We start from the raw sequence: 27,324 nt of genomic DNA, 5'->3' as shown, positions 1-27,324 counted from the left end.
AAAAAGATCAATGCTTTGTTTTTCTAAAGTGCAAAACCAAATTCATATATGAAACATTTCATAGCATTTCAGTAAAGGTATGTATTATTGCAACTTGTATTGGTAAAAACTGCAAGTAACAGTACAATTTAAAATATCATAGCCCCCATATTTTTAAAAAGGAATATTCTTCTTTTAAAATTTATTTAAAAACTGACAGCACTAGTATTTTTCAGAGACAGCATGGCAAACATCTCTGAGCAATACTGCCTCTGCCCTTTGAGCAGAGCAGACCTTAAAGATGAACATGAAAAAAGCAGCCACCTGCCAATTCTGATCCCAATAGAGAGCCTAAAGAAAGACATCGATTTATGGTAAAGGTAATATGAATTCAAAGTCAGTGCTGGGACTATAAGATCATAAACAGTGAAGCCTACAGTATTTACACAGCTGCAAGTTCAGATCCAACTTTTTATAAAATTTATGTATTACAAACAAAGAGAACACTGGTGGGGTCTGGCTGTCATCCTGAGACAAGTATATCATCATCTAAGATCTTCAAATTGAGACTTGCTGGATCTAAGTAAAAATACTGCATTTAAATGCTGTTAATAGAAGGGAAACACAATAAAATGCTTGGCTGTCAGGTAGTTTTCTCCCTCCTGTGAGCAAGCACACAAAAAAATTTGGATCATATTGAGAAATTGTGATAGTTCTACAAGGTGAACTCATCATTAGCCCTTCTGTCCCCTGCATACTATGACTTTTGCAGTTTTTGTGCAATATGTGTTAAGACTGTATTACAAGACAGTTCAACAGCTCTTTCAGGCATTGTGTGATTTCAGCCATTTTGGCTTAAAAGGCACAAAGACTTTATAGCAATAATGCAGATAACAGAAACACTTCTGCTCACAATGGTGCAATAGTGCATGCAGAACTTTCAAGCAGATTCCAGGACCTTAACACGGAGGTTTTACGTAAGACATGAGCACAACAGCAAGAAATGAGATGCCTGTTGCAATAACTCAATACAACAGGTCTTTGAAATATAGGGAAGCTGAGTAAGACAAGGTATGCTCCTGTGTTATATTAAGAGAACTTTCCAAGAGCAGTTGAATATGGTCACTGTGCTGCCCAAACAGGGAGTACTGAGGAGGTGAAATTTCTGAACCAGGTAGCCTTGGCGTTCAGGTGTGGTTTTGCCCTTCCTTCAGTGAAATTCTCTCAGTTTCCTGTTTTGTAGATGGGACAAAAAACCAGAGCTCCTATTAGCATACATTTTCAATCTCTTTTCAATTAGCATACAAATTCAATTTCTTCTCTCTCTCTCCAAGTGCCAAAGCTTTCCTAATAGTTTTCCTTAGGTAAAAGTTCATCACCAAATTAAAGTGAAGCAATATGACAAGTTGGTAGAATGTATTTGTTTAGTTTCATCACAAAAACCACATACTTGTTTAGGCCAATTTTCTTTTTATTAATAATATAAGGTTCTGTAATCTCTTAACATTACAACTGAAGTTTTACAGTTAATCTCACACTAAAATGACAAACACTGTTTGGCTTTATTTGCAGAAAATTAAATTACAACCTTGATAAACATACAGTTCCAAGATTGAGAAGCAATTTGTGTTTTCTGGATTTCAGTGCTAATGTATCCCTGCCTTTGAGATTTGTTTCAGTTAATTAACATTGCTATGGAAGAACTATTTGGCCTGGCCTCTGTTCACAGCTGTAAGGCAAAGATGACATCTCTAACTTAACCAATATACTGTAAGTCAAATCAAGACATGTTTTTCTTTGACTGCAAGATTTAGATCCTGGATCAACTTCTAACAGATTTGCTTCTTTCCCCTCAAAACTTTTATAAAGGTCTCTCTAATGTAAACATATTTTACAGTCAAGCCATAGTCACTCTGCACCTTTCCTCCTTCAAAGGGAGAAGAAGCTATGTAATTGGAAGTAATTACAAGTTTAATTAAAACCGCTTGTAACTTAAATATGGCCAAAATAATCAAGCAAATACAAAAGTCATGTGTTAGGCATCGACACCTCTGATCTGCACGGATCAAACTCCATCTCTGAACAGGCTGCAGCTACGGGAAGTGAAGTCTGTAGGAAGAAAGTAGAGATACAGAAAGAAGAGTGGTGGAAAACTGTAGTATCAGAGAAAGCAGGATTTCATGTAAATGGTGAATGATCTGTGTATATCTAGGTCTTCTGAAATTGCATTACATTTTTTTCTGCTCTCACTAGGAATTTAGAAGTGAAGTTAAAGACAGTAATACATATGTTTCAACTGTAGTTTCACTAAGCTCTGACTGGTTCGTAAGACAGAGAAATACTTAGGAAGACAGTAATAGGGGAGCCAGTAGAAAAAAATATCCATTACATTCATACTTAATCTTTTCCTCAGAGCTATCCAGTGACAGTGCTTTGGGACCCTTATAGCCTGTTATTTCACTTTCCCATATGACAATTGACATACAGTAAAAATCTTTACGTTTTAAATCACTTCAGAAGTCGTGGCTATTTAAAGGTTAGAGAGTATAAGGAGTTTTTACCTGTGTACATTCAACATAAAAAAAGGGATGAGCAAACCATAGTGAGAAAATTAAAAAATGGAAAGGATGTTGTAGAGCTGTGTTGTACTTTAGTCAAAATCTTAAGAGACCAGTATTAACTATGCTATGAGTACTTGTTCTAATTCTCTTTGTGCTGTCATTCTGCAAAAAAGCTTCACATACTTTCCTTCAAAATTAATTCTTCATAGTTAGACCTAAACTTTCACTGAGGCACATAAACACCCTTCATATTTACCAACTCCTAGAAAGGTCTCCACTTCAGAGAGATACAAGTCATCAGCAAGACACCAGCTGTGGCCCTGTGGTCACCACCATGCAGCAGGTGAGATGAGGGAGTGCCCTGCACAAAAATGTGCAGATTCACTTTGCTGAGACACCTTTGTTTACTTAAGGAACACTTAACCACAGTGTGAAGGCTCAGTTTCCTAAAAGAGACTACACCCATTGTTTTGGTTACTGCTGAAATATGAACTCTGGGGGAGAGAAAAAATAATACATTTTTATGCTGAAATATTGTGAGACAAAGAGCATTCCAAATAAATGTAGCTGCATTGCAAGTATCACATGAACGTTCTGCCTTATGACCTGCAGATCATAAAAAAGTTTAAATACCTTGACAGCATGCATTTTTAAAGTGATGATTTGAGTGTTCATGTTTTTCAGTAGTTTTAATTATAGCATTGAAATTAGTCTTTAAACAAGTTCAGAGTTGTCTGGTATGCAGTATTTTTTCAAGCACTTTAAACTCTTTTTGGTATATTACCAAAACTGAGAGCTAATTAGACAGTATTCTAAAATAGTTTAAAAACAAAAATGCAATTTATCTTTTTCTCCTCATTAAGGGCACTACCAATACAAAAGGTGTCCAAACTGACACTACAGAGCTGTGAAGCACTTGGCTAGAGAAACAGTGTCCTCAAAGGATAGTCTGTATTTCTTCTATCTTATGCATTTACATTAATTATCAAAAAGTTGGATAATTTGCTTTAAGAAAGAACCCACCTTAAAAATGGATCATGAGTACTGACAAATTCTTTTAGTTTATTTTACTGATTAATATTCAAGTTTCAATGTAAAAATGCTTACTCTCACATGATACTGATCAAGAAAATATTTAATTTTCATAAAGTTCAATGGACAATTAAAATTGTTGCTACTTGTGAAGTAAATAAATGATTCATAAAGGCCATAGGAAACTGTACAAAACTTAAATGGGAAATCTCACTTCCAGGATAACATTAGGTTGTCCACTTAAGTGTTTTATTAAACTGTTGAGACTGTTTCAAAAGACAGTGCTGGGCAGTTTCATTTGAATAGCCAAAACTTTTTTTTAGCTGATAAAGATATTTTGCATCTGTGCAAAACAAACAAAACAGGATCAAAAACCATACACACTAGGACTGAAGTACAGATGAACGCAAAATTTTGTTACAAACCTGTTTTCAACATACAGTGAGAAATGTCCATTGTACAAAACTTAGTGACTGACCTACAGTTAATTTAAGATTATCCCAGCAATGCAAATACAACTCAGAACAGTTCAATTGTGTATAATTTTCAAGTAGTACTGCAGTGAGAGACTACTGAGTTTTTAGTAATTTGACTTACACTGTTTCTTTTGATCAAAGCCTACATTTGTACTCTAAGTATTTGCTGGTTACAAGTCTGTTACATACTTAATCCTTCAGTACAGTGAGGTACTCCTTGGTGTTCTCTCATCTGTCTCTTAGCAGCTTTCCTTTAGCAAGAGGCTGGGTTGAGCAGCTGCTTCTGTAGAAAACACAGTTGTCAGTCTTTGTCCTCCTTGCAGGGGATTCTTTAAGTAAGAAACATCTGGCAGTATCCAGCATTGAAAATACTGTCAGCTGTGTTACACCAAACTTGGAAAACAAATTTGCATTTCCTGGTTGGTACTTGTGCCCAGTGGGTTGTTTAAGAGCATTGTAAGTAAAAGTCCATAAACATTAACAGTGATGTTTACACTTTATTGGGGGGAGGGGGAAGGGAGTAGCAAAAAATCAATGTAAGTTACTAGTTTTTAAAGTTTAATCTATGTTATATTTGATTACTGGGATATCAATACAATGAAAGTGGAGGAATTTGAACAGTAATTTTTAATTTTTAGTACATCATTTGTGCAGGGCTTTATAAAAGATTTTTGTTTCCAAAGATATTATTGGGGTCCACATATTCTTTAACAGATCTCAGCATTCCCAAGCCAACATCAGAGATGCTCTCCTTCATCCAGCGCTTCCGCAATTTGCCTACTGGAAAAACAAAAACAAAGTGTTTCAATATATGGCAGGATTCGAGGAGCCAATCAATCTTGCAAACATGAATGAATAAACACTGTGTGATAAATGCTTTTATTCAAAAATGAGAAATGTTTTGCTTTATTTGATTTATTGAGCCCACCAGACTATCAAGCTCATTAAGCTCAGCATACTCCCAGAGGAAGACTGTGTTCCACAGTCTACTTTCTTTAGAAACCATGAAATTTAGATGAAGCTCAGGCTGCAATCACATGTTCTATTAAGACAGGGAGTCAGTATAAGTTTTAAAAAGCCACAAACTAATTTTAACTAGGAAACTGTAGAGGAGATTACTAAAAAGCAGAACCCTGCATTTCTTGATCTCTTTAAACTGAAAACAAAACTCAATAATCAAGCTTAAACCAGTATAGGTTTAAATAGCAAAAAATCGTTTCCTACAAAGAAGGCTTAATATTTAATTCAAAAACTTCTGTGCTGGCTGGTAATTGCTCAATACCATTACACAAGAGCTTAGTTTTTCATGTAAAAATATTCACTACCTATAACAAATAAAAAGCAAAGCTGAAACAATCTTTTAAGAACTCCTTTCACTGAATTCTCACAATAGTCCTGTTAAATAGCCGAGTGTTCACATGCTAATTAACAAAATCGTCAACTCTGATTAGCAGATCATTCAAAACTAAAGACATTTTTTCATTAAACACAGTCTAGCATTTAACTTGTCAGCCTGAAACACAATTCATTTGTCAGTATGATACAATATAGTAAAGGTTTGAGAGACAGAGGCTTTAAGAGTATCTGAAGCTAAATTCAAGCCATCTTTTGTGCCCTGTTTTCAGGGTAACCATCAAACTGTCATCAGAATAATAAATTACAGGGACACCTCTGGAGAACAGAGTATATTTGTTTATACCTTAAGGAATATGAGCCAGTCACAATGCCAACAGAAAAAGCAAATAATGTGAGACAGAATGAAATGTGCACTTTGCTAGAAAACAACTATCAGCAGCATGTGTGTCAAGAGCAAAGACCATAACTGAAGGACAAAAGAATTTGTTACTTGCTATATTTGTTATGTGCTAGGAACTGTGCTATATTTTGTGGACCCAGTTCAGGAAAAAATCCCCATCTGTAAATATACTATCACTACAATGTGACCGCCTGAGCGAGCTGATGTGGTTGAATTTTTCCTCGGAAAACTTTAATACTTCTACAAAAAAACCCAAATCATGGATGTGGCTTGACCATCACCTTAAGTCACTCACACTGGCTCTTACACAAGCAGCTGAAGAACAGTCATTACTATTCTCAACTGTTATCTGTAATATAGTTTCAGTGAATGTGTTCTGTGGTTATGGATGTAATTGTCCTGAAAAGACTGCAAACAACTGCTCCAACAAGATGGAGCACATTAGAATCACAGCAGGATGCCCAACAGCTAGCATGCCTGCCTCTTTTACACCTCCAGTAATAATGTAATTCCACAAGGAACTGAACTACTGTCTGAGCAGCACCAAACAGTCGTTGCATATTTAATGAAGTCGCTCACCGAGTGCTGGAAAACAGAAGGTGCTTGGAGTGCATCATTAGTTCTGTCAAAGTGATAATTTACACATCTATCTTGTCAAATTTTCTATGGTTTATACTTTTGAGATAATAAATCTAACATACATCTGATTAGTGAACTGGAAAGAAAAAAAGCTGTACTACAGTTACCAGCAGTCCTTCACAAACATGCTCAACGCAAAGATTTTAACCCTTTATAACAGAAAAGTTGATCCTCTGCTCCTACTGTTCATGCCAATAAGATATACACGGATTTTTCAACTACTCAAGTTTTCATATTAGAGTTAAAAAGCATTGAAGCAACCTCTCAGAACTCTAAGCTGGTCCATCTGATAAAACGGAAAGTAGACCAAGAGAATGAAAGGCTCTACACAGATGAGGTACTTTGGATCAGAAAGCCAAGAAGCTTGTTCAGTAGCAACTCTAGACAGTCCAACACCAATTTTATTTTTAAGTTTTACCTATCATTCTAGTCCATGTATGAAAGAGAAACACGTGAACTGGCTAAGTAACTTTTTCCCAGTTCTGATACATGCTGGTCCAGCCCTCAGCTGGTTTCACTGGCAAAGTTGTTCAAGCTTCCATTGCCCTTTTCACTTGATCATTTTCAAAAATGCATCTGGATGGCTACAAAAGTCTGGCTGCTAAAAATGGAGGTAGCAAAGAGCAGGCAGCAATTGTTTTTCTCATTTTTGGAATATGAAGTACTAGGGCACACATGAACAGTCTTGTAAGGAAAGTTTTCATGTAGCTGACTGAGTCCAGGAATAAGTCTACACCTATGCAGAGTATAAATTTATAGCATCATGTGGTCCCAGTGGAAATAGGCTCTAGTGGCACTGCACTTGGCTCTAGACTTCCTCTGCTCCAGCCCTTTCAACTTGATGAGGCAGTTACTGCATAACAATAGCTTTGCAAAAGGAGCAGCAGTGACAGGTCCTAAGAAGGATGGGGCTCTCCAGCTGTTGCATGCTCTTCCTGAAGCTAGTAGTCTCTACAGGAAACAGCTCTCTGCTCTTAGAAATTAACACGTTATTACTCTTCCAGGGAGAACTCTGCAGTACTGAGAAAGGTCAGTGCACTAATCTAATGCATGGTAGCACTGGATTATACTGGACCAGTGTACGTCAAGTCTACTGTATCAGTAACACCATCAGCACATCATCTTGCACATTTTTGCTTGGTATCTTAGTTTAAATACTTTCAAGTTTTGTGTTGATGAGTCAGGAAGTCCTTTGCTTTTTTTTTTTTTTTTTTTTTTTTTTTTTTTTTTTTTAAAGGCACTGAAGATGACTATTCTATTAAGACTTTCAACAGACCAAGGAGAAAAATACAACTGTGTTATTATATTATTTCACATAAAGTTACTCCATGTCTAACAAATGTCACAGTTTCAACTAATTCTAATGCTAGCAAGCTCTAGCATGATCAGTCTGCAGTGCCTAACCTAAGGGTAGAAATACTTTTCCTGTTTAGAAAAGAATGTGTTCAACTCCCCCCCAAAAAGGAATTTTCTAATTTCAGATTTTGTAGTTTGTGTGGGTTAGTTACTGCAGTGTATAACTTAAGCCACAGCTTCTTACTGATGCCAAAGAACTGCAGTGTCAAACATGCACCTGAATGCAAATAAGGTGTAGGGTTGTTTGGTTTTCCCTTTGTTTTCTTTTCAGGTTTTTTTGGGTCTGTTTGGATTTCATTGGGGGTTTTTTAGTGTTGTGGGTTTTTTTTCCTTTTTTTTTGTCCCCCTGTATAAACTGCCATTGATACTATAGCTAAACCTATGCAGCATGGGCTACATGGTTAACCTTTACTCTAGTCAATCTGTCCGGAAAGGAGGAGAAAATTAGTTCTATTATGTTAAGTGGCTAAATGGGGCTATTTTCCTCCACCCCACAGTCTGATAATTGTTTCCTTAAGTTACCACTTTTAATTAACACAGTCCCTGAAAGGGAATCAATGTATCATTAATTTTTACCCTGTTCTTTAGTTTTACACGGGTCCTTAGCTTGGTAATATGAAAGGGATTGGGTCCAAATGCAACCGTCTTCCTTCTGGTGCTGTACCCCAAAGGGGTTATAGTTGTGTTTATATACCAGTCATACCTACTCAGCACATGTTATTTCACACATACAAAACTAGGCATGTTTAATGAAACAAGAATTCAAGAATGAAAGGTGTGACATCATATGGGTGTTTTTAGGGCTTGCCATAAATGGTTGGAGTAATTATTTATCTATAGTTAAACTCGTATCTACAAGAAATTATCATTCCTAGTGGTGCTTTTTAAATGCTATGTTTCTAAACACTAACCGTGGCTCTCTAGCAGCCCTTACTTACATGACTCAAATCTGAAGATGTGCAGTGTCCAGAAAGGCAGAAGGATCAAAGCTGTGCTTGAAAATGTCCACTATCCCTTTCTAAGTGTAGGACATAGGCAAGGTAAGGTGAAAACCAAAATGGGGAGGAAGGAAGATATTTCCAAAGTTAAGTCCTTCTGAAGCTACTCTTTGTAAAGTTAAGACTATCATGATTTCAGTACTCAGCTGTGGATTGTAGCCACATGTCTACCCTGTAGCTCGTCCTTCCCCAGAGGTAAAGTAATGTAGAGCTTTACACCACCCAGACTGTCATATATGGCCACTTCTTCACTAAAGGAGTATATGAAGACTGTCGTAAGCAGGCTTTGTATTTCCCATAGCCTCAAGTCCCAGACTACATCTGTTTTCTTCGATACACAAACCCAGAGCTAAAATAGCTCCATTTATCACAGTATGATTGTAGGCAGACAAACCAGCCTGTCTGTTTCCAGATAGTGAAAACAACTGTTATTAATCACAATTACAAGATAAATACCAAAAGGAATTGCACCAGTATTTTCTTATACCCCACACAATAGACCAGTCTTAGTGCTAGGAGTGACAAGGTCAGTAAATAAAACTGATACTATGAGGCTAATTCTCAGCACCACATCTACTAAGCATTGGAAAAACTTAATCTTGAATATTGTACACAATGAACTGCCAGACAAAAACATTCAAGGCAGAAAATACTTATCAGTATCAGAGGCAGTCATGCATACAGCAGGAGCAGAAGAAGTTGAACAGAAATCCAGTTTTCCATAGCTGTGAAGTTACAAAGTTCAAGTGTGCAAGAATTTGAAAATGCTACATAGTATTTTTTTTTCTTGTTCAACACATGCTGTAAGCAAGGTTTTATACATTGAGTGCAAATACATCCAAATGTTTGACAAGCTCCAGCTGCATGTGAGTTAGTGGATGAAATGCTAGTCACAGTAAAATACAGCTGCCACAGCAGGGAGAGCACAATAGCACATCAAGTGGGTAATTCCACATCACATGTGCAAGAACTGACAGGTCCACTACACCACCATATTAAAGGTTTAATCAGAGGACAATAAGAGCATATCAAACAAAAAATACTGAAACTGTTTCCACTCATGTTATCACCTACACATCCTGATACTGCTAAGTCAGACTTCTTTGTGTGTTTCTATCACAAAGCAAGATGCCTGAAAACAGCCACACCTAAAAGTTTCAAGTCTAGGAAGTCAGCAACATGTTTTAAAGCACAGTTTCTGCCCTTCATACTTTTCCCCACAGAGAGCTTTGAGAATTACAAAGGTTTTGTCTAGTTTTAAACCATACACTTCCTCTTTGCTCTTACATCTGTGGCCAGGCAATACCCCAAGAGAACAGAGAGAAGAAACACAGCAAGTTAACCAGTTTCAAGAAGCTAGGGGCACAAATCAAACTGACTTCACAACAAGTCTTCCTGACATCCAAGGTTACAGCATTAGAAAGGACACATATAGTCAAATTAGGCTATCAAACTTTGTGGGAAAAGCATATGTAAAGCATCAAGTACATGAAGTATCACTTATACATGACTTTGATTCTTAATATTGAAGCACAAAATACCTTGTGAAGATGTTAGCAACACAGGACAAGTAATCCCCAAACTCCACGAGAAGAAACTGAATAACTAGAACTTATCAGACAACAAGCCAGTAATATCAACACTTACATAACATCAATTATGCAACAATGTTCGATTGCAACATAGCCCAGTTTAAAGTCACTAGCTCTTTATGCAGATAGTTTGCCTAAGTGCTCTGGAATTTGGGCTAACAGCATTCACTGAGCCACAAGGGACTCTAAACTGTCTTAAAACTGTGGAACTCCCACTTGAAAGTCTTTATAACTGAATATATATCTGCACAAAGATAAACAGAAGTTGCTTAAGACAAACTGATCAAACCAGCAAAGGAGTGAGAAGTTTCTAGAAAGAATCCCAAGAGATGTCCTTCCCCCTTGACCCTTCCCCAGTGATTTCACTTAATGCTTGTGAGATATTTTTCAAAGTTCTACTATAAACTATTTTACGTAGTAATGGATATTTAGCAATATAAAGGAAACTAATATTAGACTGAGAATATTACCTCCATGGTGATGTGAAAGACTTCCTCCATTGGCAAGTATTTCTTCTCTAGCAGCCCTCTAAATTTGAAAGATATGGTATTTATTCAACAGAAAATGCACAAAATTTTTTTGATTTTCTGAAATGCTCGCTATTGCAGTCATACACACAGGTGTATGGAAAGTCTCAGAAGTAATTAGGGCACACAATACAGGCAAACATCAAGTCTGCAGATAAATGTAAGTAAGAATTTTCTAAATACACATTATCAAAGCCACAATATCTCAAGTTGCATCACTTACAACAAATATATTACTCTCAAATAGAATATTCTTTGCTAAAACTAAAGTAGTCCAGTGGCTGGGATGCTCATTTGAAAGCAAAGAAGCCTGAAAACACACCAGAATGATTCAAGATCCTTATTCAGATCAGTGTTTAAACCCAGATCTCCAAGATTCTGGTTGAGGCAGTAAGGTACTTTAAAACTGACAACCCTTTCATGGGTGTAGTTTACGGCAGAAAACAAAATTTAGTTTTTTATTGTAAGAATTATACAAACACTTTAGAGTTCTAGAATCTTCTTTGCCATCCACCTCTGATTGTGAATGGTTAGAGAGATCAGAAGCTGTAACAATGAAAGCCTTTCTAAGCACAAGCACTACATGTTTTTTTCAAATAAGTGTACTTTTTTAGGAATAACATATATAACTGCACATATGCAGTTAGAGATTTTTTCAGTCTGCCATAGAACACATATACTTGGTCAACAAACTCATTTTGTTAGGTTAAATTTAGTTACTGTAATGGAAGACATGCATCCAGGTAATCACACTGCTAACTAATTCCAATAAAAAGTAGTATCTAGGTATTAGTAAAGTTTCATTAAATAAGCACTCAAGTATTACATTTTTCAGTGACCTACACGCAACAGCATAGGAGCCTCAGAACTTGTAGATAAAACTTTGCTTGCCAAATTCAAGAGAAATTTCTAAAGAATAAGCATGAGAAGAATTATATCCTAGTTATAAATATTGACTATTTCTCCATAGTTAAAAATATTGACTATTTCTCCACAGTCCTATTAGCAATTTTCTGGTGCTGAAGTTTGAGCATTCGAAACAGAAAATAGGACAAAAAGCAGTTTGGCCATAGTCCTTCTAAGAATTTACATCTTCAAGCTAACAAGGATACCAGTTTCCCCCAACTAGGTAAGTATAACGTTTCATCAGCCAAAGTGTCAAGAGGAGTTATTCCAGAGCTCTTTGGAAATGTTCAAGCAGCTTACAACTGGTCTAATGCACCAGACTTAGATCAGCACTTATCTGGGCCTAACAAAAATAGCATCAGACACCCCCATTTCATTATGCTCTACATGCAGCACTATTAATAAAGTATGATCGTGGTAAGTTTTACCACTCATTTTACAGACTGAGTATTAAGAAAAAGAAGTAGTTTTGTAAATACTGGAACTAAGGAAGACTAGGTTCCCATGGATTGGGGTTTTAAGGTTTAAAGTTTCTGTCATGCAAGAAACTCCAGGTCAAGCTTTCCTATACTTCAGTCAGAAGTATTCATCTACTGATGCCTAAAATAGTCACTTGGTAGTCTTTTCTCTACTTGATGTACTATACCTCTTTTCCTAGCTGCTAATGATCAAAGCTTTATGAACAGGCTTTTGAGCTCTCTCCTGCAAAATTCCGTTAGCTTGGCCAATTGGTTCAGCATATATTACAGGACATCAGCTTCTCTCCTGTAACTACTGCTCTTTTATACATTACCTCAATTTGTTCATAGACATGAATAGGATCACTAATTCCTCTGTAGTTAAAGGCAAAGTAGAAGTAGACACATGCACCTGCATCATAAGTCTGTGTCACCCTGTTGAAGAAAACTGTATTACAAACAAAACTTCACGATATCAAGCCAACCACTATGTGACATTACACAATTCATCAGGTTACTTATCTTATTCAAAAGGGTAGCATCTTTTTTTTTTTTTTAACATTTTTACCCTTTTTGGTCATAATTCATGAGCAACTCAATGCTAAGACTTTGAAAGCTGACGCTGTTAAGTCATTACACTTGGCTCTTGTACATATAAGCAAAAGTTTAATCAAGTGCTACTAATCACTTGAATTCCCCACTCTTACATGTAATCCACTTGCAGTTTCAAGAGGAAGGTCAAAATTACTAATATTTGTAGTATCATTACTGGATCTACTTTACCTGCTAGCTAGCAAGTTTAATGACCTCTTCCTTAGTTCTCTTACTAATCAAAGATTCAAGAAAAATTGTTGAGATTGTTGGCTTACCTACAGGTGGAAAGAGGAGCAAACTGAACACCCTTTTCTTTGCATTCTCTTACTATCCTTTCCTTTACATTTCTACAAAGGTCCAAAACCCTGTAACAGGAAACACATTAAAACATAAAATTTTAATATGTGATTTTATACAACTTCTAGAAAAAAGAACCTCAGCAATCTTTTAAAAATCATAATCTAACACAACATAAGACTACCTTCTAAAGTCAGAGTGAACTAGCTCTGTTCTAAGAATAGTCCTCATGAAGACCACTGGTACTGCTTTTTCTGCACTTCTGAAGAGCAAGTTTACTTTGAAACAGAGTACTTAAAAGCTCTTTTTCATAATGAAGAGGTGGTAAAAGTGTTCAGAAAAAAGGAGGTTACCTAATTCTGTACGTTTTTACTAAGTTTCTTAGCAAAATAGCCTCAAATTTTTGGCAAAGTAGTAGACAAATACAGTAGAAAACTCGAGAACTCAGAAGCCTTTTAATGCTGCAAGGCCAAACCTGGAGATTCTTCTTCAGCTGTACACTAGTCTGCCAGCTTGAAATGTTACAATTCTAATATGGCAATGAGCGATTAAACCTTGTCATAAGCCATACTTGTTCTGGTTTTTTTCTTTTAAATCTTCTAGGACAGACCCAGGTACAACCAAAGATGCAACTAAAAGAAATCCCTGTTTTTCAAATAACCATTTCTTCAGTAATATGCTCTCCCACAAAGGTCTGTAGTGCTACACTGTACAATTCAGATTAAGACATTTTACACAGATCTAAAACTACTTTAAAGATTAACAGAATACAAGAGAAATTTAAACTATTTAATGAATAAGCAAGTCAGCTAAATATTTTATTCAAATATCTGCTATCTGTAAGGAACAAGTTAATCAGTTTATGGAAAGTTACATGATTCTTATGAGTCAAAGTAGAGAAAGGTTTTCAAAGCATTTCCTTTGGTGAGGATAATTTTAAATATTTTCTTACATTTTAGATAAAAATTAGTTCTCTTCTGAAACGAGGGAGACGCAAAACAAATTGGTGACTAAGCAGTTAGCATGCTTCAAAATCTATAAAGCTAAACTAAAATGAAGAGCACTTTTGCTTTAAAATTACCTTCAAACTTCTTCCACTCACTTAATATAACTCTGCCAATTTTCAAACAGGGTCTGGAATTTATCACTGCCACTAAATTCAACAGCAAGGATACAAGCTTGCCAGTTTAAGTCATCAGACTTTGCACTGAATGCTGTAAAGCTTTGATTCAAATCACCTTAGATCCTGCTTAAGAGACTTCCGGTTTACCAAATGGACAGAAGCATCCAAACTGGTTTTGTATATTAAACTCTGTTGCAGTCAAATGTTTCTCAACCACAGCTAACACATGAAATAAGCTTAGGAAAAGGATCTTAATCTTGGGCAAAAGTTACCTTTTCAGTTTTCATTTCCCTACATTACTGGAGAAAGAAAAAACTTATTTAAATACACTTAAAAGTTTTTTATTATCTACACTACAGACTTCTCTCTTTGAAATATGCAGCTGATCCCACACACATGGCTGCTCATCACCCACTGCAGTTATTGTCACCAATTGCAATTTCAATTGGTAAATTCAATGTGCAATTTCAAGTTCTAAATTTGTTACAATAAGCTAACCTATGTAGAAATATTACTGAATGCTTGACACATTGCATTTACAAAATCCTGATAGGTAATTTACTAGCAACTTTAGCAAGGACACAGAGGTGCAAGGACTACTAGCAAGGACATCAGGGAGCATTAAATAGACACAAGGCCTAAACTAAGTATCCCCATGAGCAAACATGAGTTAGGAATAATTTGAATGAAATCAAGTTTTAAGAAATTCTAAAGAGTAATCACAGTTTACCTATCCCAAGGAACAGATGTCTCAAATGATTCTCCTATTACATAGTAATCCAGGCCCAAGTCCTAATAAACAGAGTGAGGAAATTATCAGTAACATTCAGCATCAACATTCAGTGTATGCTACACAGCTAACAACTGAACAACTTTTTAGTTTCTATGAGAAAAAAAGAAATCCTAATTTAGCAAAACCACCCATCTGTCCCAGAGACATAAGTTTATTATTATGGAAATAGGGAAGCTCTTTAAAGACAAAGACAACAAATATTTGATGTCAAGGCTACAGTGAGACAACTTGTCAGACTGTCAGTATGTCTACACTAATGAAATACTTGTATAACTATAGTATCAAGCCAAGAGCTTCACTGTGCTAACCATCATAACACCTAGTAGAAATATTTATTTAGAATGTAGTTACTATCTAGGTAGAATAAAGATGAATATCTTCCCATTTTACATACAGCCTGCTGCAATAGAGGGAAATTCAGTGATTTGTCCCTGACTATAAAAGACAAATAAAATCAAACACTTGGGATATGCATATTATTCTGAAAAATAAAAAAATCTCAAATAGTAAGACTAAAATTCATAAGAACAGCTGCAGTAGTTTAGACAGAAGGTCCATTATGTTGGAATTCTGATTCAAACCACAGTCATAAGCAGATCTCCTAAGAGTAAAAAGCCAAGTGAGCATATGAGTATTTCAAGTACTCTCCAAGACTGATTCCATTCAACCTGTGGATCTTCAATCTAATTTTCTCAATCCGTTATGAGAAACTATTTCTTTAACAAGAATATAAATTAATGTCTTTATGGTATTTTGCAGATGAAGTTCCATGAATAATCACTAGTCAGAAATGGAAGAGATACAATCTCTAGGAGAAGTCTGAGATATCATCCAAGGCAACCTGCACTTTGATTTCAAAGAAAGCATCTTCAAAAAGACATCTCTATATTTTGTTATATTAATTAACAGAAGTTTCAGCAGACAAACAAAAGCTGACCTACCCGAAGGTATGCGATGACAAATGTCAGCATGTATCCTCTCTGTCCATTATCTTCTCCTGCTGCCAAGCCACTGTGATTTACAAGAATTTAATTAAATTTCCAGCAAAGTAGTCACCAATTTACAAAAATATTTGTAAAATAACTTTGATTATTAAACATTTCTGCTAGTTTAGCTGCCTAAGATGTGTTACAATAGTTGAAAATAGTACGGTCTCTTCACTAAAAAAAAACAACTTACTTCAGACCAGACTTTTAACGGTTTGCATTTGTCTTTTCATTCAATAACCAGAAGAAAGATGAACATAACAAAACATTTGATGTGATCTTAAAATAACAGTCTTCAAAACTCACAAAAGAGCAGAGAAACACAAGCTGACATAGTATATCCAGGATATTAATTTACAGGAACATGTGTAACTACATTTCTAAGCATGTTGAATTTGTGCACTTGTATGCTCCCAGGTCATGAGAGCAATACTCCTGACTTAAGATCTCAAAAGTGTAAGAGATGTGAATGAATTAAAAAAAAACCCCAAACACAAAAGCCATAGCACTAAAGAAAAGGGAAGCCTTGCTTTCACTAGTCTATCAAGGATCATTATGAAAGCCTTTGTTTTTAACTATTGGTTTCTAAGAATAAGAAAGTGCTATGTATCTTAATCAGTCTTTCTAGAAGCTCCCATAAATCCCAGAAAGGTGTGTGTGTGGGAAATCAGACATCCAGAAGGATAGAACATCCTGAAGAAGGATAGACACATTAGACTATAAAAGCATTAAATGGTTTAAGTATTTTAAAACAGGTTAAACCATTAAACACTTAACTAATAGCCTTAACTAAGCAGCACAGACAGCGCCATCTTCTAACAGATCTAATACAGACAAGCATCCCTTATCAATACACCATCATCTTGAAACACCAAAATACAAAAGGATTCATGGTTGAAGTGATAGAAAGAAAGCACAATGAAAACACAAATTTCAGAAAGGATAGCCTTGAAATGGATAAAACAATACTTATAGGTACATTTGTATAGCTGAGACCAATATTAGCAAAAACTTTCTTAAAAATAAAAAGTACATTCTTGACAAATCACACTTTTGATGATGGCTTTCATCAATCATGCTTAATCGAAGCAGAAGGAAAGAAACTACCTGATCACTACTCAGCCTGCCACTTCAGTGAGTGTTTTCTGTTCCTTTGTAAGGACATAGCCTATGGGACAGAAAGTCACTGCACTCCTTTAACCAAACAAGCTTCTTGTATTCATATGCTCACATCAATTCTGCAAAAATTTAATATTACCCTTATGATTTTGCCTCCCCCTTCTGCAGTCAAAATGTAGAGTCTAGTATTGCAAAACAAGCCACTTCCATGCCACTAAGCAATTAAAAGGGCTAGTTTCCATTTTAATAACATCAATTCTATATTTAGTAAAATATTGTACTGCAATACACAGAGAGCTGAAGTTTTTCAGTAAAGTTACCCTAAGAGTTACTGCAAGCCTTATTTATCAAAGAGAACATTCAATAGCTAATTGATTGCTGCCACTTCAAACTAGTAAACTGAGAACATATCCATACAGTAATCACTACAAAAATATAGTACACTTATTTCTTCCTGGATAGTTAATTCCCAGCTTCACACCGAAAAAGTTCTTTGAAAAGCATACCCAAACTTGGTGGCAATATCATAGACTTGCTTTTCATGTTGAAGAACCTTCTCTCTGTCACCCTCAAAGAGCAAGGTAGCTACACACAGTATGTTGGGATCAAATCCTTTAAACTGCAAAGAGAGACAAACTTTACATTATTCATAGTCTGTGTGGTAGAATACAAGCAACAGGTTTTTAATTTCAAATACATGGCACGTGCCCTGGCCAGTAAGTCTTGCTGCAACAAAGAGGAAAGATTAGGGAAAAAAAAAATCATCTTTCAAAAATTTACTCCCAAAACATTTAAGTTTTTCCTTTACAGGACACAAGTCAACTGAAATAACAGAAATTATCTGTCACCTTTTTCCTCCTGTTAAAAAGCAGGATAGACATAACAGCTGTCTACCTATGCTGTAGAAAAAACAGCTTTGAGCAATAGAGACATTTATATTCTATCAACTATTTATGTATTAAAGCAGGAAGATGACTATGACCACCATAAATGTCACAGCTCTAAAAATAGTTGTATCAGCCATGTGCCACAGAAAATCCCACTACCCCAATAAAAAATCATGAAAACTGCTGCAAAGCTGCATATACCTCACCAGGCAAAGGATCTGTCTTACCCACTAGTCCTACAAAAACAGCATAGCTAATGAACAGAAAGAAATACTTTTACTACAATGATAATAGACCTTTATTTCTGTCCTTGGAATTTAAGATGCTATCTACAGTCCCCTCTTGTCCTAGAACCACTTGTATTTCATTTTGTATGAATCCTTTCATCTATTCTGCCATCTTTTGGCTGTAATGCTCAGTTAACACCTTATAGTTGCCTTTAAGAGGCACTGGAGGAACTACAGTTCCTAGCAATACCTAGCATTCTTCTATCAGTGAACATTCCCAAATTCACAGATGAAATAAGGTATAAGATGGATTTCAGCATATTGGTCCCAATAACACCTGCGATAGCAGTCTCAGGATCATTGAAATTATTCCTTTTGTCTACTCCTACCTCCCAACCCAGCTGGGGATTTCTCTGAAGCAGCAGTTGCTCATATGCACCAGGGGAGTGAGCCCTAACATAAGAGCCAAGGATTGGTCACCAGCCTGGGATCTATGCATCAGTATTACACAGCATTTCTCTTGTTGCTTCACAGTTTTTTTTCTCCTACTGAGCTGAAAGAATTGTAATTGGCATACAACATCCCTTTGTGATACAATATCCCAAGAAGCAGTGATGTTTGTTGCTGACTGCAGAAGCAGTAGATACTGCCGGCTTAGGATTGCTTCAACCTGACAACAATCTTGCTGCCAAAACCTTTACTACTTAAGACATTCCTGCACTACAGTAGGTCAGGGTGGAAGGCAAAATTTCTGGGCCATCTCAAAACCTAATAGGTATTCCCTAACAACAGAAGTCCCAAGACACGTGTTATTTCCCACTTCAGTAGTCCAAGAAAAAGCTGCAGAATCAACACTAGCCACTGTATTTCAAAAGTAGAGCCCACTCTTTGAAGACACTTGGTATTATCATATCGCTTCATATGCATATCTGTTCGTGTTATATGAATGGAATGTTTACCTCCTCTTATCCATGATAATGCAATTTTCTACATTTGAATACCCATATTTGTAGGAACTCTCTAGTTAGCTAATTTGGAGGAAAACTCAACATTAAGACAAATTATTTAATACAAAAGCCTAAGTGGTATTTTAGTACCAAATTCTAGGTTAAAAAGGGATGAATTCCAGAAAGACAAAAAGCCAGTCGATATGGGCAAATCAAGACAAATATCTTGAGATTCTTCAAAAATTCTAGTTTCATTGTAATAACATGGTAGATCATGCCTTGACAAAACCTGTGAAGTGAAAAATAAACTATAGTGCTAGCCCCACTTCATCAGTATGAACTGATGATCACTGGTCTACAAGCTGGATAAATTGGTTCCAGTCTCCCGCTGTCACCGATTTTCTGCCAAACAAAGGCACACTAATCTCAGGTACAGGTATGACCAGTGACAACAGCTCTCATGTAATAACTCCTCAAACAGATAATCTCAGTTTGAATTAAACCACCTTTAGAACGTCAAGTTAATATATCTCACATTGCAGTATCAGATACAACAAACTCAGCTGCATTAGAAGCAGTTAGGCAAAAAATCTTGAATTTTATGAACAGCATGCAAAGTTTGAAACAGTATTAAACCCCCAAATTACCTTTGTGATGTAGAATTTTTTCAGTCCATCCAAAAATGATGTAAAAATGGAAGCAACTTGTGGTTTAAGAGCGTGACCTTTGGCAAAAAGCAGAAAAAGGTGCGTTAAGGCAAACAGTGCTCTTAAGATTCCTACTTCAATGGGCAAACAAAAATTGGCTTGGTAGTCAAAATTGCTAGAATTGCTTGGAGCACTTTGATTATCAAAATCAAAGAGAATTGTCTTAATCATTTAGAAAATTATTTAGGAAAAGGTTTCATTACTTTTTTGAAGACATATGTTCAACTGTGCACAAATATTTGACACTTTAATTAAGGCTGTCCTAGATTAGATTTCACAAGCCTATGGCACATGGAAAATTTTTAAAAGAGTACTTAATTAGTTTTTACACTGTAAAACTCAGCCAAAATCAGTGACCTTTTTTTAAAGTTATGCCAAAACCACTGAAACAAACAGCCAAAAATGGTTCAAGTTAGAAGTTAAGCAACTTTTTCCTTAACAGTTATGTCACTTGTGTGAAGTTTTCTACATAAAGCTAGTAATTGCTTCCTTAATGACAAACGGGGAACTAAAATTACCAGGATATATAAATGGTGTCTTGGAGCCTGTTAAATTAACATCTATGCCTCAGGACTGGATTTAATTGAGATGAAAGTCTTTTACTGTTTGTTCCATTGTTTTCAGTCACAAACAACTTCTGAATTCCCATTACTGCTTCACTCTAGCAGCCTGGCATCTGGCCTACATGCTGTGAGCCCAATTCATAAAAAGTTATGCATCATTTACATGATACTTCCTTCTAAAATACTTCACAAAGTATTTCCTCCTGAATAACACTTGAACTTCAGCAACTGATTACTCCACTTTCCTCTTCAGTAAAGAGGAACTCTCTCTGCTGATACAAACCAAGGAATATACCTCCAAGCACACTTAACTAAGCACACAAAAAAGCACCAGATAATAAAAGGACATGAATTTGTTAAATCACAATCTAAAAAATTAATTAATAGTGACTACAAGAAAAATCTATATTGACACACCTGAAACTATGTTTAAAGCCTATAATTGGTCAAACTGTGCTTCCCAATGAAAAAGAAAAAAAAAATGCATCTGCCTTCTGTTGGAAATGTCTGAGTGAAATAGTGTAACACAAAAGAGTGAGCAAAGCAAGCAGCAAGGCTTGCTGGGCTCTTGGGTCTAACAAATCCCCATTTCCTTGGTTTGAAAAACGAAATTCAGCTTTCTCAACATCATCATATTAATGCCATTTGAAGCTGAGATTCATTACTGAGGCTTCTGTCTAAAAGAAGTTTCGGAAATTCTGATTTGTTAAAGTGGTATTAAAATGGGGGTTTTCAAGATCGTTCACACTTCACATTTTCATCTTCTGGATACAATCAAAATAGCATGGTCTCAGCAAGACCTTCAAGTTCTGCAAGCTATTAGCTTCCGGTAGTGGAATTTAAGGTCGCCACGAGAGCATCTTGAGCCAGAACACATCTTTTGTCAAATTTACTAGAGTTAAAATAACAAGTTTTCCTAAGAAATGCTAAAAAATGATTTTTCTACATGTCTGATATTGTCCTATTTAGGTGTTTGAACCACAGGAAATTTCACAAAATCTTTGTCTTGAGTAATCTTCTAGTAGCATCATTGACTTAAAGCCCACAGCTTAGTTGTATTTGCACACAATTACAGCATTTACTACATCGGAGCTTCTTTTGAAAACAGACAGCTCACTTTGGACAAGCATGTCATTGCTTCTCTCCCACCCAGTCAAACATTGCCACATCAGAATATTTACAAAAAACCTATTACTTCTAAGGAATCTGTGTACCAATTGTGATGCTTTCATGAAATTTAAAGGCATCAACCCACTTACTTTCAAAGTAAGGTGCTGGCATTCTAATTTTTTTTCATATCCAACTTCTCATTAATACCCTTAGGAAGAAAATGTTTCAGGTACTGTACTTCAAAACTATAATCTCTGCTCCTTTACAGCAAAATAGAGGAAGTGACTCCAGAATTTCCAACTCACCAGGAGACTATGTCAAGAAAGAAAACGTAGCAAAAAAACCCATCTCATGTATTTATATGCAGATCATGGCTCTTTACTGACTCAACTAGTTGATACTGTTTCCCCAGAGACAAAGACAGGTTTCTGTTTTCTGAAACTACACATTATGGCACTATCTGGAGTTTGAACTTTGGATTTATTGCCTTCTTTATCTAGTTTTGAGCAAAAGAATTATGACTCAAAGCAGACTTAAGCTACTAAAAACCCCTTGGAAACAGACAAGATGATCTACATACTTACCAAACTGAAACTGTGCGTTGTCGACAAGGCGAATTGATGCAGGAGCACATCTCTTGGAGGCAAAGTTAGGGGAATAAGAGGGAGGAGAATAAAATGATTGTTGGTTTTAAAATTCATTACAATAAAAATTTCACTGTAAAATAGCATACAAGAAAGCACGCTTTGATACCAGAGACCTATGGCCATCATCATAATTGAAAAGGGGTGACTATAAGCTTGTTTTCACTTGAATAGCAACATCGCTTAGGTATGGCTGGATATAATGCATTGAGAATTTTCAGTTTAACCTCAAGCCAACATAGTAACAGCAAAAAACTTTGACCTTCAAGTTCTGAGTGGTTTTCTAAATTGGCATATGAACTAAAGATACTCATTTAGTGTATTAAGCTTATGTTGCTGTGTAATTGGAGATACACATAAAATACAAATCCACTGGAAAAGTCTAATTGTTGAGGGTTAACCCTGGCATGCAGCTAAGTGCTACACAGCTGCTCACCCCTCTCATCAGTGGGATGGGGAGAAAAATCAGAAGAGCAAAAGTGGGAAAATATGCAGGCTGAGATAAAGACAGCTGGGTAAGCAAAATGGGAAAAAAACTCACAAAATTATAATGCAAAAAGCAATCAATTACCACCAGCTGACCTATATTTAGCCAGTCTTCAAGCAATGGCAACCCCTGGGAAACTCCCCCCTCCAGTTCTACTTATGATCATGATTTTTATGGTATCTGCTTTTGGTCAATTTGGGTTGTTTGTCTCAACTGTTTTCCCTTCCAGCCTCCTGTCTGCTCCCAATATACTTGCTGGCAGGAAGAGTAAGAAACAGAGAAAGCCTTGATACTGTGTACGCACTGTTCAGCTATAGCTAAAACACTGGAGTGGTAACACTGTATTGGTCACAAATACAAGAGCTAACACCACACTGCTATGAAGAAAGTCAAATCCATCCTTGCTAGACCTAGTACAGTAACACTCTGCCATCAGACTGCAATTAAAATCCATACCTGTGTCTAATCTAGATTCTGCACTGTGCAGAGATCAACAACAGTAAGAACAGCTGCCTTCAATTAGGTAAGCTTCATGCACATGCCTATACTGTATAATCTCTGATGGTCATGTCCAATCATACTGAAATGTATGACCAGAGGAATGCGACAAAGTCTGAATTTTAAGCTAGCCATCATCTAATCACATGGATATGGAAATACTTATCTTTCACTTGTTCGCCCTTCCTAGTATCATTAATATATCTTTGGTCACACAATAGGAAGAAGGAACATGAAGAACTAAGCCCACCAAGCAGGTTGACAGAAGAAGGCTATAAGAGTAGTTTTAAATGAGACTAACCCACCCACAACCTGCAGGTTGATTATTCTTACATTAAAGTGGACTGCTACATAAAAGAAACAGCTTTTCAGATAGCAATCACTGTAATATTTACTGAGATTGATGCAAGGGGCAACAGAAGAGAAGAATAAGTAGTTCAGGCTCAAATAAGCAGTGAAACAGCAGCAGCAGCAACAGAAGCTTAGAAACGGAGCGACATTAAGTGGCAAATTGTGCCTTTTTTTCCCCCCCTCTTCTAACTAAGACAGGGAAAAGACACTAGTTCCCTAACTGACTGTAAATGTTAAGCATTCCCGAAAAGTCTGCTTAGGTACCTTTAACAGGAAGGACAAGCACTAGCAGTAGAAGCATGACAGAAAAACTGGCAAGTGCTGCTGACTAGCATATACATGTCATTCACATACCAGTTTGAACATCTGGCTTGGAACATTAAGCCATTAATTTAGACCAATCACTGGAAAAAATGTAAAGCTGTGTTTAGTTTGGCATTAATTAAAACATTTCTGAAATTACTTCCCCAATTCAGGGTACATTCTACCATATATACGACTTGATACATTTTGCACAGAGCAAAGAAAAGTTAGTCAGTGGAGAAAGAGGCTCGCCAGTGTAAGATCTGTTTGGAAGCATAGTCTGGAGAAAAAGCTTTATGGAATTTGGGTACTGTGTATGAGTTTTGCTACCTGAAACCACCTGACTACACTATTCTCTATTTAAATACTACAGTGTAAGCACAACTGCACCTCGAAATATCCCCCTCACCTGCACATGTCACTGTGCTCCAGGAAGTGATTTCTAGACACAAGCCATATCCTTTCATTGCATTCCTTTTGTTCCATTGCCACTTCAGAGCCGTAAATTTCACTGCCTTTTGCCTGTATGCTGCAGCTTAATTCCTTTAAATATTGGTCCCTTTTACACAGTCTTAATTAATCTGAGGGTAAAGTTCTCAGTTGAAGGAGATGCAAAGCCAAATTCTTTGTGCTGCAATATGCAAATGACTCCCACTAAAACAAGCCATTACAAGGCCTGTCCACATTTTGGCTCAGAATACCAAGCAAACTCATAAAATGCTCAATCCTCAACTGCATAATTTCCAAAAGCCTCATGTACCATATACTGTGTTTTCATATATGCTTACAAGATTCCTATCTCAGATTCTTGGTTATCAAATGCCAGAAATACTAAAGCATCAACACACCCCTACTGCTAGAATCCATGTCCTTGAGGGAAGTCAACATCCAGCTTTTCTTTACCTGCTTTGCCACTTCCCTTAAGCAGGCCACCCCTCGTTCAAAGTTGGGGAAGACCACAGAGCCATACTTCTGGTATTCAGGGACTGGACGAATCTTTATCGTAACTTCAGTAACCACTCCAAGAGTTCCTTCAGGAGAAAAGAAAAACTGAGCAAAATTTTGCAGGATGAACTTCTTGCAAGTTACCCAACTTAACAACTGCTTATCAGGATGCTATAACTTAACATAAATCTGAAATCCCAAAAATTCAGTTTGCAGTAGTAGGGGATTTATTCCTGACTATCTACATGGTGAATTCCTAAAAAAAATCCTCTAAATCATGATGCTTGTTACTAGACTTGTAGGCTAACTCCACAGGTCTGTCTAAACCACTGTTAAAAGCTGCTAAACTTCACAGTCCTAATTAAAGTCTCAATGTATTATCCTAACACAAGAAATTCTGTCTGCACAATGCTACCCATCGACACACTGGAAGTCACAGCATTAAAGATGCTCAAACAATCAAGCCACTACAGAAGCTGAATTAAGATGCAGAAAGTGAAGATACTGTATTTATACCTTCAGATCCCATAATGAAGTGATGGATATCAGGTCCTGTTGACATGCGAGGTACTTGACAATTTTTTTCTACTATTCCTCTAGGAGTTACCATTTTTATATGAATCACCTATTTAAACAATATGCAATGATTAGAAATACTAGCATTAAGCACAGATTTTTATTATATTTCTTTTCTACAAAACATATTAAGCTTGATACAGTTCAGCCTTGCAGATTTTAGGCATTCTGTAGGCAATCCCAAGAACTTTTGGGTAACCCAAGGATTGTTACCAACAATTATTTATAACACAGCATGGTTCCCCACACAACAGATCATTTCCAGTTCTTTGGCAAATCATATCAGCTGTTGGCTACATGCAGGCAACACCAGTTAAAACTGTTTTGTTTCTCAGTGTAGACAGAACTTCAAAAATACCAGGATTTTAATGCAGAATATATACAGTACTTCAGAGAAAAAAAGTGAGGGTTTAAACTTTGCTTAAGTTTTGCTTTAGTACTGCTGCTTGTTCAGGCTAATATAATTCAGCCACTGATTGCTACAGAAATATTACCATTAGGAGGAAAGACAGAAGTAAGCTTTGTGAAACAGATTATCAATATAAAATCTGTCATAAGACTAACACATATGTAGGGTGAGAAAGTTGTTTTTTAAAAAATATTTTTCAATATTTTTGCTTCCAGCTTTTTTCAGGCATATGCAATAGAGCCCAGATGTGGGAGCTTTTTAATCCTCTATTCAATTATTTTATACCAAGGAAGGGTGGGGTTTCAGCTTTTTTTTTCTTTAGTGATGCCTTTAAATGAAGCAAATCTACTGAATTTCAACTAATGGCTTTAAAACTTTCAAGCACAGGTAGCTAAGTAATTTTCATTATATGCAATTTATGAACCATTGATTCTGCAGTAAGTGGATTTTAGGCAGCTTATATAACACACTGTTTCAAGATATAAAAGTTTCCTCGGAAGGTAAACACTTCCCTGAAACATTCTCACTGTGCCATTTTGAAACTCATGAACTGTTCTGAATCAATTTTCAATCCTATTTCCTCCTAATGAAAATTTCAGAAGCTGTTTTAGCCTGAAGTTATGCTTCCATAATAGAAAAGCCCTTTGCTTCACAACTCCCAGTACAAGCCAAACTATACCATTCAGTAACACTTCAGGCAGCAGGGGAACAACGACACTCTGTAAGTGCTACTAGTTTTAGTTCAGCCAGGTCTACTGAATAAAAACTGTGTAATTCCTGCCAAGCTCAGTCACTGACTGTGAAGTGTCACATCTCTGCACAGAACAAACAGGTCTGAACTATGAGCTGATGAAAAGGCCTGAGGTGACAGGGATACATTACCTAGAGTGTACTGCAGGAAAGGAGGAAAAAATTCACATGTGGAAGGGTTATTGTACAAACTACCAGAGAAAGCTGGAAGTTTGAAGCAAAAACACAGGCAAAGTCTGAACAGTGATGATTTAGCTTCAATATCTTCAATATACTTATTATAACAGAAAAGGTGGACTTTAAAATCAAAAAGTGTGCTTAAAACCAAAAAAATTACCTAATATAAAGATGAACCATTTCAATGCTTAAAACAAATTCAAGAGTAGAATACGGCCATTCCCAGTGTATTGCTTCCTTCCTCTGGGTTCCTACAGACCGTGTGGTGGCATTAGATTTCACCACTGTGCATCCACATGGTCAATTAGATCAGCCTACTGATTTGAAAAAAACTACTAGCCTAGGGGGATCCAGAAAGGTGGAAAGAGCTAGCTTGCTGTCAGAGTTAGATAGTTCAACTAGACATCTTCAGGTACACACAACAGGTAGGAGAAAACACGGGAATTCTGCAATCACCCCAAAAGCTTGACAGGATTGTTACACTGGATTAACAGAGAGCACAAACTGGTAGAAGACAGCACCAGAGTCAGGACAGGATAATGATTCCTTAG

The 27,324-nt window shown here is 36.4% G+C and overlaps 1 protein-coding gene across 2 annotated transcripts in view; it reads right to left on the bottom strand.

The window, feature by feature from the left end:
- Positions 1–3,804: 3,804 nt before the first annotated feature.
- Positions 3,805–27,324, bottom strand: part of AGPS (alkylglycerone phosphate synthase) — a 47,961-nt gene continuing 24,441 nt past the window's right edge. Inside the window, exons 10-21 of one of the 2 annotated variants that reach the window (XM_051787838.1) lie at positions 25,378–25,486; positions 24,820–24,947; positions 22,218–22,269; positions 19,901–19,977; positions 17,699–17,811; positions 16,029–16,098; positions 15,025–15,086; positions 13,150–13,239; positions 12,616–12,715; positions 11,760–11,825; positions 10,860–10,917; positions 3,805–4,828 (exon numbers count right to left, since the gene is read on the bottom strand). In XM_051787838.1, the coding sequence (XP_051643798.1) occupies positions 4,707–4,828; positions 10,860–10,917; positions 11,760–11,825; positions 12,616–12,715; positions 13,150–13,239; positions 15,025–15,086; positions 16,029–16,098; positions 17,699–17,811; positions 19,901–19,977; positions 22,218–22,269; positions 24,820–24,947; positions 25,378–25,486 (1,047 nt within the window). In that variant the 3' untranslated portion in view covers positions 3,805–4,706. The remainder of the gene's footprint in view (positions 4,829–10,859; positions 10,918–11,759; positions 11,826–12,615; positions 12,716–13,149; positions 13,240–15,024; positions 15,087–16,028; positions 16,099–17,698; positions 17,812–19,900; positions 19,978–22,217; positions 22,270–24,819; positions 24,948–25,377; positions 25,487–27,324) is intronic. The other variant, XM_051787839.1, reaches the window with a different exon arrangement.

The sequence above is a fragment of the Manacus candei genome, unplaced genomic scaffold (genome assembly GCF_025592945.1).
Source record: "Manacus candei isolate 608988 ecotype Guabito, Panama unplaced genomic scaffold, ASM2559294v1 h1tg000023l, whole genome shotgun sequence".
NCBI classification, from domain to species: domain Eukaryota; kingdom Metazoa; phylum Chordata; class Aves; order Passeriformes; family Pipridae; genus Manacus; species Manacus candei.
This window is presented reverse-complemented; position numbering and strand designations above follow the sequence as displayed.